The following is a 13,697-nucleotide window of genomic DNA, read 5'->3' on the forward strand; positions in this document are numbered from 1 at the left end:
CTTGTCATCACACGGCGACAGGATGAAATACCATTTGGTACAACTCACTCGGCGAATTAATCTTGTTAAGGCGTCTTGAGGTTGACGTTCACAGAGCCGCATCGCGCGCAATCCGCAGTGCCGATCAGTGGACGCACTTTTGTAACTTTCTACACAAAGAATACTAAAATCCGTTGCGTCGAACGTGCGATGCGTCCGATGCAGCCCTGTGGACGTCTACCTTTAAACTAAATGTGTACTTACATGTAGCAATCAGAGTATAAAACAAAACAAAGAACGTTTGACACAACTCACCCGGCGAATTAACCTTGTTAGGGCGTTCGTCAGTCTTGTCGTCTTGGAAGCGGACGGTCATCTTCTTCTTGGCGCGTAGCTTGTCGTCGTCGGGCGACAGGATGGAGGTGCGCTTCTTGGGCCTGTCGTCGTCCTGCTTGTCGGGGGTGGACGTCGCGGCGGCTGGGGAGAGACGGGTCGTTAGAACAGATAATGCAAAAAACATTCGTAAGCCAATAGTCAAAACACAGAGCTCTATAATCATTATTATATTAACTACATCACCTATTTTCCACAAGTAAAATTTTAATTTACAAATAATTCTGATTTCGAGATACTCCTATTTTTTTTTCAATATAGTAGTAGAAAAGTTGTTATGGACTGTCAATTGATATTTAATGTTATGCTTATTTTAAGACTTGGCCAGTTAAATATAAACCAGACTACTGGTGTCGAGTGATTGATAAAGTTACGTTGTAAGTTGTAACATTAAACCAAATCACTTCCGCGAAATATGCAAGTAGCTTCTGCGATATACCAAGGCGTCTTTAGAAGTTTAGTACTCTATTCAGCTAAGGAACTGGACAGAACACTTCTTACGTACGATCACATAAGAAGTGACAGCATTTCCGTCTTCACAATCTAGATGGTTGGCAGTCCTCAACTCTGCGTCTTTCTAGAAACTTCGTGCGTCGCACAGCTAAACTGTGGAATGAACTGTCGCCTGCGGTATTTTCAGACTGATACGACCAAACCTTGAAAAGAGCTGTATGCTGGCCACATCTCCCTCGCCCCTGGGCACAAGCCGAGCCTCTTCTATTTCTCTAACAGCCGCGTATGCATTCGACTAGGGTTGCCACTCACCGTGATCCAGCTCGGTCTATATGCTGGCAACAACCCTCTCGTTGCCCTTCCCATCTCTAGCAGCGGTGGCGAGTATGTTGTTGACCGCCGTATGCATACCAGGGTTGTCAACGCGGCGGCGGCGCCGGATCTCTTGCGAGCGCATCATGGATTGTTGATACATGTGGTTTGACGTGTATACAGACATGTTGCCACTTACCATGCTCCAGCTCGGTCTGTATGCTGGCCACAACCCTCTCGTTGCCCCTGGTCGCATGTCTCGCCTCCTCCATCTCTCTAGCAGCTGCGGCGAGTATGTTGTTGACCGCCGTATGCGTACCAGGGTTGTCGTCGCGGCGGCGGCGCCGGGTCTCTTCTGAACGCATCATGGATTGTTGATACATGAAGTTTGACGTGTATACAGACATGTTGCCACTTACCATGCTCCAGCTCGGTCTGTATGCTGGCCACAACCCTCTCGTTGCCCCTGGTCGCATGTCTCGCCTCCTCCATCTCTCTAGCAGCTGCGGCGAGTATGTTGTTGACCGCCGTATGCGTACCAGGGTTGTCGTCGCGGCGGCGGCGCCGGATCTCTTCGGAACGCATCATGGATTGTTGGTACATGTGGATCTGGAGAAGAAAGAAACTGTTAGTTATGAATATATTATGGAGCCTGATGGGAAGCGATCACCGTGGCCCATGGGTATCGGAGGAGCCACTTATGTGTTGCTGATAGTGAGAACCCTGAATACCCGCTTCTTGAAGAACCACAAGTCGTAGCGCAAAGGAAAACACCATCGATATAAGAAGGGGAATAAATTTGAGTGATATAAAAATGCAAAAATGTGATAATTACATTTTTTTTGGACATGAAAGCTGTTTTAACACATTAAACTCTCGCGTTTTGTACACATATTTAATTACACAAACGTCGAAAAGATGTTATTTATACGTAACAATGTGTCCTTAGCATCCACAAGCGGTAAATGAAAAAGGTTTTATGCAAGTTTCATTTAGATAAATCACAAAACATTTTTTATGAGAATAACGTATTATTTAAATGAGTAATTCACACCTATCTTGAAAGAGACATGAATGGACTGTCAATAAAACTAACATTAAACATTGCAAACAGCAATAAACCCACCCTTAATTCCCATAATTGCATTTATTTACGTTGTTTATGGCGAACTAACACGAAAATCAATTAATTACATACACTGAGGTACCTACATTGTAATAAAACCGGATTCTAAGAATTATAGGAATACTTATTGTAAAAAAAATATATATATATATATATATATATATACAAGCGGTCATATGAGGGTATTGGTTCTCGCGTTATAATAACAGGAAAAAGCGTCCTCCGTCTCTTTCTATGAAGCGGTGTTAAATAGAGACGTTGGCACTATCATGATTTACAGTGAGATATAGTGCTATAATAAATGTCAAACAAAACTATGAATAAACTCCATCTAAGCTAAGTTTGCACCGACTTGAAAAGAAGAACCTGAGGGAGTGTCCTTAGGGGTTATCCATTAATTATGTCACTCCCCTCCTCCTTGTCACACTTGGTCACATTTGGCAAACCCCACCCCCTTTGGTGTGACGTCACATTTTTTTTACGAAATCGGCAAATGGAGTTAGGTAGGTACTTATTATTAATAATTTAGCAAAACATTTTTGACAAAAGAAATATTCGTAATTTTATAACGCAAAACTGATTGGGATTGAAAATTAAACGAATACCGATGACCAATAAACGTCATATTTTCATAGAAATTACAATTAGACATTAATTATGGCAAAGTGTGGTGTCATTAGTTTACTAATGCCATACAAATGCATACAAAGTTAGCTTGGTTCGACGCTATTTTTAATTAAAGATATAGGAGTGAAAAAAAAGTGTTCCGTGAACAAAGTTACGTAGAAACGTAGTCGGAGTTTTTTTCGTCGTTTTTTTTTACCAATTTCGGGTTTTCAATGTTTTTCTCTTGTTGGCAATATTTTCTTATCATTCGTCCATTTCCAGCAAGCGACATTAGTCTTACGTGCGTGGTAATGCGCATCATTCTAGGTTAACCAGTACATTTACAATTTCCAGGGGCTTCCCCTACTCTCATCCATATTCAACCTCAGGTAAGCTTACTCATCCATATTTCATCTCGCGTAGGTTTAAATTACCTTTCTTTCGCGGAGGTTTTGACGATACAAAAAATACGATAATGTGGAAGAGTTAGTACCCCTAGTGTAATTTTCATTCGATAACGTGGCGTGAGGTACGCGTTTGCGTTAAATCTCATTTTGTATGGGAGTTTGAGTTTCCAAAACGTCCCGCTTGGCGCGCTGTTCAAAATCCCATACAAAATGAGTCTTATTTGGGTTCGATGGAACTTATTTAGTTGTAATAAGGTTAGCAAATTGGCGGTTAACCGTATGAACTATGGAGCACCCTATATAAGGTAATATGATAAATTATATGACCGAGAAACGTTAACGTACTTCAGGGTAATATTTCGTCTAATTTAGTCTAGTCTAGACTTCTAGACGCATAAAATAGAGTTGCGACCGAGTGAGTAACAAAGTAAATCGTAAGTAAAGATCCTATTTTAGAAAATAGATTACACGACTAAATAATATGTTGTCGAATTTCCATTCCATAAATCACGGATCTTAGTTTACTACTTTAAATACTCACATCAAAAATATTACTTACATGAATTTAGTTAAGTACCTATACAAGTATACACTATTCGTTTATTATAAGTAGGTATATTACATTCAATATGCAATTTAAATGCAAGGACTAAATGCAGCAAATTGAAATAAAGGACGGGCCTCGCCAACTGGCTGGTTCATATCGATCGAGTCGATTCAGTTTAACGACTCATAAAAACACTTTCAAATTACAGAGTACGATTTTAATGTGACGTAATTGCAAACATTAAAAACGTGATATTGCTTAAATAAAGGTATCAAAGAAAAATATACTTATCTCTAGTACTAGCAGCCGCTGGTATAGTATGCGGTTATAGATTTGTTTAGCGATGTAAGCGAAAAGCGATCCTATTGAAAAGGTGTAACTTCTCTTGTGGCTCAGCGTACTTGTTATTAATATTTTTAAATTTTAAATATCTGAACGTGGACTTATCTAAATAACATATTTATCTTGAATTTTACAATTTGTTTTTAATACCGCGATAATAAACTGTGTGCCTACTTTATAAATGTTTGAATAACAAATATGTTAAATCAAATGTTTTTTTTTTAGAATAAAATTTGCAAATTAGAATAAAACATCGATTAACTTATAAAAAAATACACTTAAAAAAAAATCATCATTGTTCTTTGACGTTTTCAAATGTCTGTTGCCTTCATCATAAAAAGGAGAGGCTTTGCTTCATAAAATGCGCAATAAATATCGATTTTAATATTACTTCGAGCAGTTATCTACGTCACATATTAATATTCCAAGTAAAAATAAGGATATTTTAAACATTTTACATTTATTTAATATTTATATTTATTGACAGATGTCACCTGTCAAAAGACCCCCAACAATAAACATGTTTTTCTGTCAGGCGGATCTATTGAATTCGAGAATAATTTTAAATTGCCATTACTTTGGGGCGCCAGTTTTACTAAAGAACCGCCTCTTAAGACGAAACATAATGCAAATGTGTCGCTTAACTTCAAACTCGGGTAAATTCCATTAAAATCCATTCGACCCTCTCAGCAAATATCTACCCTATTACAATTACCTTTTCTTAATACCAAAATCGCATAATCTGACAGATGGATTAACCCGAGTTTGAAGTTAAGCGACTCAAAAGATACGTATACAACTATACATATATAAAATAAAAACCAGAACCAGCAAATTAAAAAACCTATTACACCATACAAAGGACAACTATAATTATTAAGTGTTAATGATTGGAGCATGAACAAATTTCAGTGTTAATTACATTGGTTAATATTTAAACCCTATACTTATTGAATAAAGTTTTTATACTATTATTCAAGTAGTTTGTAGAGAAACTGAAATCTTGTGTTTATTTTTTTTAATAGAATTTTTTTATGCTTAAAAAATAGCTTCAAGTCGATTTTTTCCGAAATCCAAAAAGAAGTAAGTACCTAAATTTTTTACACCTAATTGCTAATAAATGACAATTTGACGTCTTATTTTCTGACATCTTGCGTGTGTTCGTGATATATTTGCCTAAAAATATCCGCGAATACCTAACTAATTATACCCATATGGTCAAAACAAAATTTGTTTAAAAAGTACCTACTCACAAGATTTAAATGAAACAAAAAAAAACAGCCTTGCCTTCTAATTAGATTTAACCGTCCTCGACAGCATTAGCAAAGGTTTTTTAACACGTAAATTGCCGCAAATAAATGTAATAAAAAATCGATCTTAAAAACGACACGTCATTTGTCTATGGAAAAAAATGTTTGAGTTCATTATGCGTGACGTCATTAGGCGCTAGTTCATAAGTAGGTATATAACTAAGCAGCATGATTGGGCTATTTGTTTTAAAATGTGTGGGCAGCTTGCGAGGTTGCAATACAGAAGACTTTCGAGGCATTAAAGTGCACAATAGGCGCGAGAGATATCGAATTTGAGAAATTAATACTATTTTGACGTAGGTATGAAAAGTAACTCGCGTACCTGAACCGTTTATAAACAATAGAATACAATATACAGTGAAACCTGGATAAGTGAGATCTCAAGGGACGAGCAAATTTGTCTCGCTTAAAGAGGTTTTCCACTTACCCAGGCTCCCAGTTAGCCAGGTACAGATAAATTTCTGTCTCATTTACAGTGGGTTCCATTAATAGAGGTGAGAATAGAGTATATTTCAGTTATAGAGGTGGTTAATAAGGTATTTAGTAATTATCTTTAAAAATAAATAAGGTAAAATAATCCTAGACCCTAAATATTTTTTAAGTCTGTTTAAATATTTATTTGAATTTATTTTGAATGATTCTCCAAAGGATAGATATTACAAAATTAAATTAAATTTGATATGGACTTCATTGCGTATTAGAAATTTAATAAATGAAATTTTCTTTTTTCGTGTTACTTATCAAAATTTTAGCTTTAGTTTCGGTAGTTTTAGCTCCTTACATAAATTAACTAAATCAAAGTTTAAAGTTGTTTAGACACAATTAGGCAAATGCGAAATTTGTGGATAGACTAAGAGTTAGTAAGAATACGGAAATTGTTCAATGAAGTCCAAGTTAGAGAGGTCAGAGATTGACGTTATCTCAGATACAGAAGTCAATTCCCTATAAAATTCTAAAAAACAATTAGGAAAATGTAATCTTATAAATATAGTCTCAGTAAAAGAGGTAAAATACACTCTCTGTCTCAATTATAGAGGCAAATGTGACTATAAAATCACAACAACGAATCCCAGTTATAGAGGTTCGTTTTATCTCAGTAACAGAGGTAATTCAGTGCTAAAGTGTCGGGACCGCACCGTGAGTCCCAGCTATAGAGGTTTCTCACTTATCCAGGTCCCACTATATATATATATATATATATATATATATATATATATATAAACACGCACTTATTAGTCGATAAATCTAGTCAGTAAGTGAATAGGTACGGTATGGCACGCAAATTCATTGAGTATGACAAGATAACTATGGGGTTGAAATACTTTCACAGGCGCGAAACATGCAAAAAACGCAATCAAATTAATTGCTTAAATTAGTTGCTATAATTATTTAAGTTCTTGTTTTTTTTTTATAATTTCTAGTGAATGTAGAAGTATATATATTTCAGGACATAGGTACTTTTAATTTCCTATAATTATATGCAAATTAGTGACGTGTACGATATGTGTCGTCTAAGAAGTAGGTGCAAATGTTCAGTTCTAAGTTCAAATGTCGAAGGTATAAATAATTGCACCGGTTCTTTCACCTTTCACTTGTTTAATTGTCTAGAACCTCCGGCCAGATACATTGTTTGACTCGCAATCAGACTTCAACAAAGAAGGTTCTAAATTTGATTGTTTTGTTTTTTACATAACAATATATCCGTCAATTGTTAAAAAAAAGAATAGAGCGCGCGTTTTTACAGGTAATGACGTAACTAATTTGCAAATATATTATTTAAACATATTATTATTCCTTATAATAAAAATAAATACATTATTTGCTAAAGTTTTCGTATGACCCACGCCTGACCTGCTCTTATGTGATGACAGGCGAAGGCATTGAAGGCAGAATATGTGCATATTTATGTAGAAGTTGCACATAATACTTTATCAATTTTGGGACCTACTAATTATGTATATCTTTATCAAATACGAGGGTTGCACTGAAAATGTCGGGAATAGAGAAAACTGTCGCATCTAGACAGTCAATCTTTATTTTAATGCATACTTAAACTCAAACTGACCACGCATATAAATTTTCTTTTGAAAGTAATCATTCTGTAATGCACACGGCTCATAATCCCAAAGTCCTTTTTGTATTTGGTTTGGTTTGGTTTTGTATGAAATTCGTGGAGTAGCCAACGGAATTGAAGTTTTTTTTACATATATATGTATATAAAAGATTTTTTTACTGTTGTCATATGAATATTTAGGAATGTCGAAATCTGCCGACATGCAACTTTTTTGGCAGTCTTTTTAATTAACAGCACAAATGCGATTTTAATTTTTGACGTCGCTTTGGAATGACATGCTTCTTTAAGATCACCCATGGGATAAAATGAAAGTGACTTTCATATTTAATTTTAACTGCAAACGAGCGTACGATGAACTCTAGTTCATAAAAAAATAAGAGAAGCCCTTTGTAACTTTTATTTGTTCGCTGAGGGCATATTGAAAACCGTTTAAAAATATGATCCGAAAAATCACTTGGTCAAAAATTCAAATAATGTTCGACATACAATTTTCAAATTGCCAGTAATTCTTAAATACAAATGACAACCAAATGGAATATACCTTAAAAGTTTTATAAAGAGTTACATTTTTATAAATTATATGCCTCTTTCTATTATGTTATTTCTAAGTGTCCCATTCCCGAATATTTCAGTGCGACCCTCGTAAAATCATTTTAAAGTTTTGCGAAGACACCATTCATGTCACAGCTTCACTTTATGATTTACTATCGCGGTATATACCTACGCCACATTCGTTTGTCGTAAGAAAGAGATGCAACGCATGAAACACGAATATTTGGGCAAATAGTTAAGAGCCACGTGTGTTGCGGCATTAAATCACTTAACCTACGCGTTGTGCCTGGCTTATGCCAGTAACAATATAGTTATTCAGTCAATCAATAGATCAACTCAACGCCATTGTGCAATATATTAGTCACACCTACTAGTAGACCCCACCTTAGCGCTGTACGTGTATGCTCAAAATTTATATATGACGTTTTATCTATCTACTGCGATAGTAATTAATTATTGTTCATGACATAAATAATAAATATAGAATATATTGAGTAATAGACAATATTTCAAATATATTTTTTTAGCCAACCTATGCTGCATAACCACAATCATCACCAGCTAGGTTGCAAAAATAAAATAAAAAATCTTTTTCACTCGATCATATTCGAAAAATGCCTGTATCGCTGCGCGTAAATGCTGTGGTTTTTGCTTCATAATATCTTCATATCCAATGCTATTTTTTAAACTATTTTTTTTAAGTAAGTCGGTCTTTAAGTTCTTTACAGTCTTTTCATATTTAATGTAATTTTTTTCTCAGCTTGTTTGATCCGGCTTAAAATACCAATATATTTATTAAAATAAACATTTATTCATATTTGATTTTATGCAATCCAATAAGTATAAGATCGCAAGCGAAGTTTATTCGCGACACAAGGCCATTCATAATTAATTTAAAAGTTTGCCCTTTTAATGGAGACCTTTACGATAAGGCAATTTTAAATAAAACAGGTACGGGTTGATAAATATTCATATTTAACATTTTATCTCTATACCTACTTATTTTATAAGTGATGCAAAACGTTATGTACTTATCTAATTTACATGTACGTACTTGTAAATAGCACCTGAGGACTTGACTATGTTACATAAAACTATTACAGTGGAACCTCGACGGAAATAACACAAAAAAAAACATGTTGACTAGCTTTGGTTTTATCGAACGTATCGCATCAACTTTTTTTTATAATTTCTTGTCAGAATTATGGACATTTCAGTACTACATATTACAATAATTTTGAGTAACAGCGTTTATATATACTTAATATAAAATTCGATAAATTAAGGTGGTAAATCGATAAATCTATATATCGTCAAATATATCTGTCAAATTATTTCTTTCAATTTTCCAGGTAAAAATATATTTGATTAACGAGTAGGTAGTCAATTAAGGAATTAAGAAGCACATCAAATCCTGATTCCATCCCACGTATTAATGTTAACTAGTTACTGTAGAATTTTTCGTTTCCATTTTCAGTGTTAAACAGCTTAGTACAAATTGGACGGCAGTCATCTATTTTTAACCTCGAAGCACGGGGCGTGTTTGTAATAACATAAACCCCAGGCCCATTTTACGCATTATTTTAAAGAAACGGAACGTAAACGCGTATCTATTTTATTTATATCATCGTAAAAAATATGGCTATAACTGCGCGAGTACTGCAATCGGTATAATGCATAAAAATTATAAAATTGTCGCGTTTGTAACACTTTATAATTTAAACAATTGGAATAAATTATTCGAGTTAGTGTCATTTTCAGCTTTAAGCTTTTTCATACACACTAAAAAGATGTGGTTTAATATATACAAAATTATAAAATATGTGTTTTTGTTTTACTTAATTTGAATAGAATATAATTATTACATAGAATAGATTATTCGAGTTGAGTAAATTTAAACGAAAAATGTTTTCAATGCAGACTTATAAGATGTGGTTCATATACATTAAACTAAAAAATGTAGATGTTGTGTTTGCCTTATTTACTTTTAATTAAAGGAAATAGGTTTAAAATATAATAATTACATATATGAAGTAGGTACATTTATGTACAATTTTAAAAGCTTCCTCAAATGATTCAACGCCTGACAAAAATTTAAACAAACATGTAATTCTGGCGTGACTAATCAATTTCTTCATCAAAGAATTGAAAGAATACATGATAAACCGAAGTAAGTACTAAGTAATAATAAAGTAGGGACATTACCCTTTCCTTATAGACTCATGGCCCCATAATAGGCATCGTTACTCTGTAAAATCTCACTCTATTCAAAGTATACCTACCTACAAACTATGACGCGCGTACCATCAGATAATATCGCTATTTATTTATGTATTAGGTTGATACCTACCACGTTACGTGCATGTAAAGGGTTTTTTCTGTTGAATTTATCCTTATTTTATTATACCTGCAATCTTTTTATCAAGTTCTTAAACTAGGTATTCAGTTATACACGTGATTTAAAAGTGACCACAGTTTTTTAGTATAATTTATTTTTCTGTTGTCCAGTCAAGAATACTAATACTTAAGTACGATTTAAGGTAAACACGATTGTAAATTTAAAAAAAAGTTCCACAGTTAAGGGTCCGTAAAACCGGCTCTGACGAATAACAATTTTAAAATGACAAACTACCTATAACAATAAAATAATGCATTTACACTTGCTTGAACAAAACTTAATCACTTTTACTTGATAGGTTTTTTTTTTGTGACGCCACTTTACTATTCTTAAAACAGGTTATAGTTATAACATTCCAACGGGGATGCCGACAGATCATAATTATTATGATTACTTATTACCTAGGACATAGAAAAAGAAAAAAGATTTTTACGAAATATCATGTTTGGTTTTCAAGATGAAATATGCTATTAGGTCCATAATATTTCAAAATGTCAGATAATATTTTAATGAAAACTAAAGTCATGTAACTAATTAACAAAATTGTAATTTTACTTTTACTGCACTGCTATAATTATATGCAAATTTTAATTAACCTCACCTAATTGCTTTGATGTAATTATTGAAATAGTTATTATCTTATTTTAATTAAAACATACAATTATCTGAGATAGAAAAAGTGTATACAATAGAATGTTACACGTTTCAAATGGGTGCTCTACTTTATTTTTACATTAGTGTGTTTTTATTCATTTATTAACTTGGTCATTTTTAGTTCTTGGTAAAAAATATAGTCTTTTTTACCTTAGTTTTTTAATATATTGCGTTTTAAAATTCACTAAGTCTGTATATACTTATTGTATATACAATAAAAAAACATATTAATATTATTTAAGCTTATTCAATGCAAAAATTTAATTAAATAAAATGAAACCCTCAGAAATATTATTACTAGGCTAATAAAGATTAAACAACACTGACTAAATTAATAAATAATAAACCAACCTGTAAGATATAAAGTAGAAACATAAAGATAATAAAAATATTTATTATAGGAAGTTTTTTTTTAAGTTAGGCTTATTTAACATGGTAATTGCATTACATATTATTAAAATACTTGTTCATGGGTTAGAATTAGAACAAGCAGGGCCCAGTTTTATAAAGTTACAAGTTACAAGTTTACAGGCGTTTACTGGCAACACTTGCTCCGTTTTTTACAATTTGCGTTTTATAAAAGTACTGTGTTACAATTTTACAGGTTACAGGTACAAGTGCCTGTAGCTCAACCATAGACGAAAATACGGGAGTTTTATAGTTTTAAACTCATAATCGAACAGGCGTTTTATAAAAAAATTGTAAATTACAAGTGTAGATTGGTACACTTGTAACAAAAACTTACATACGTCTTGAGTCCTGTAACAGCATAACAGTAGTTACTTGTAGACTAGTTTTCTGAGAGATTTTAAACTTTACTCTTTATTGTTAAGCACCAACGCCAACGATTGTGCCAGGGCATGCATACTTTTCCATGCACTGACCTTATCAGTTTTTGTTAATGTATCTGAAATATATAGTAAATAGGAAATAAAGTGACAATATGTTTGATATTGATTTTATTGACGATTCGTTTTATGTTATCTACTAGGAAATGGAAAGGGATTATTGCCGATATTTGTCGTTGATTTATTAGCATTCGTCTCTTTATATAAGTATAGTGCATTCACATTATGGTAAAGTGTACTATTCATAATTTTCGATACACACCGTATTTATCTTTGAGCCGCTACCGAAACGATACATTTTAATGTAAGAATGTGAAAGAGTACCTACTTATTTACATGTTATTTACTTATTACGTAAATATTTCATTAAATCTAACTTAATCTGAATCTGAAAACGGCCCAAAAAGTATATCCTTGGCATGGAACGCCGCTCTCAACCACTCGATTTTTCCTTCATTTCTGGCCATTTTTCCAGTAATTAATATTTTACAGCAAACAAAAACACATAATTTAGTAGAGAACCGAGTATCTATGACACACGTTTTTTTTAAAATAGTGATGTCCTTCACACCTGTAGATTTCACATGTAATCGAGATTGACCGTGGTTCTTTACAACTGTAATTATTTATGTGTATTTATAAAACACCTGTAGCCGTTCACAGTGCATTACAGGTGCCTGTAGCCTGTACTCTTGTAACCTGTAACTTGTAACTTTATAAAACTGGGCCCTGATATTACTACATACAATAATTATTAACTAAATATGACCTTCAAGTTGGTCATACTTTGTTTTAAGATTGTCTGCTTTAATAAATAGGTAGGTAGGTAAAAAAATATTGCAAAGTTTATCAAGGCTAAGGTTAAAGAAACATTTTAGTTTTATTAATTAAAGGTTATAAATTTGATTTTTTAAAAGCTTGATATATGTACAATAAATTTAAATGACTACAATCAGCAATTAATTCAGAATTGTATATCCCCACCTACCTACATTTCACATGAAGGCTATAATTATTCATAAAATATCAATGTCAATAAGGACATCACCATATTTAATAAGTCACTTAGAATTATGAAACATTTATAAAAATGAAATAATAAGTACCCTGCCTTTATTTTAGTAAATTAATTCAACTAAATAGGAGGCATAATTGGCTTAACTTAAATTGGTGATTTCTATCAACTTTTTCAGTCATGATACGCAAAATAAAGATCTTACCTGCTTAAGCCGTTCAACATCAGTGCGGGCCTGGGCGAACGCCTGTGGCTGTGGCTGAGGCACTTGAGTCTGTGAGTATGTCGGGTACTCCAAGTTCACATTCAACAGCTGCGCAGCATTGTCCCGAGCCTCGTATGCCAGCCCTCTGATCTCCAACTCGGAGGCTGTGTGCATGAGGGACTGCAGATCCAATTCTTGGACATCCACCGATCCTTTGTACATAAACTCCACGAGCAGGTTGATCTCCGAGAACGGAATTCCTTTGAGGATAACAATCGGGTGCTGACATGGATTGTCCCTAGAGAAAAATAACATTGTTACAATTTTGTTCTCTTCGTGGAGATTTTTTAAGACTAATTTTTTAATAAGGAAAATATGACAATAAAATGAATCATTAAAACAAACTTGTTTTTCTTGTATGACTACCCAAATTAAATATTATCTCGAAATTTATCACAAAATTACTTTGTAAAAAT

The 13,697-nt window shown here is 33.4% G+C and overlaps 1 protein-coding gene across 1 annotated transcript in view; it reads right to left on the bottom strand.

Annotated features, from left to right (window-relative positions):
* Nucleotides 1-13,697, bottom strand: part of LOC134672992 (zinc finger and BTB domain-containing protein 7A-like) — a 48,178-nt gene that overhangs the window by 33,367 nt on the left and 1,114 nt on the right. The window contains exons 3-6 of the mRNA XM_063530951.1: nt 13,222-13,519; nt 1,557-1,746; nt 521-526; nt 295-456 (exon numbers count right to left, since the gene is read on the bottom strand). Of these exons, the coding sequence (XP_063387021.1) occupies nt 295-456; nt 521-526; nt 1,557-1,746; nt 13,222-13,519 (656 nt within the window). The remainder of the gene's footprint in view (nt 1-294; nt 457-520; nt 527-1,556; nt 1,747-13,221; nt 13,520-13,697) is intronic.

Source organism: Cydia fagiglandana, chromosome 17, assembly GCF_963556715.1.
Source record: "Cydia fagiglandana chromosome 17, ilCydFagi1.1, whole genome shotgun sequence".
Taxonomy (NCBI): domain Eukaryota; kingdom Metazoa; phylum Arthropoda; class Insecta; order Lepidoptera; family Tortricidae; genus Cydia; species Cydia fagiglandana.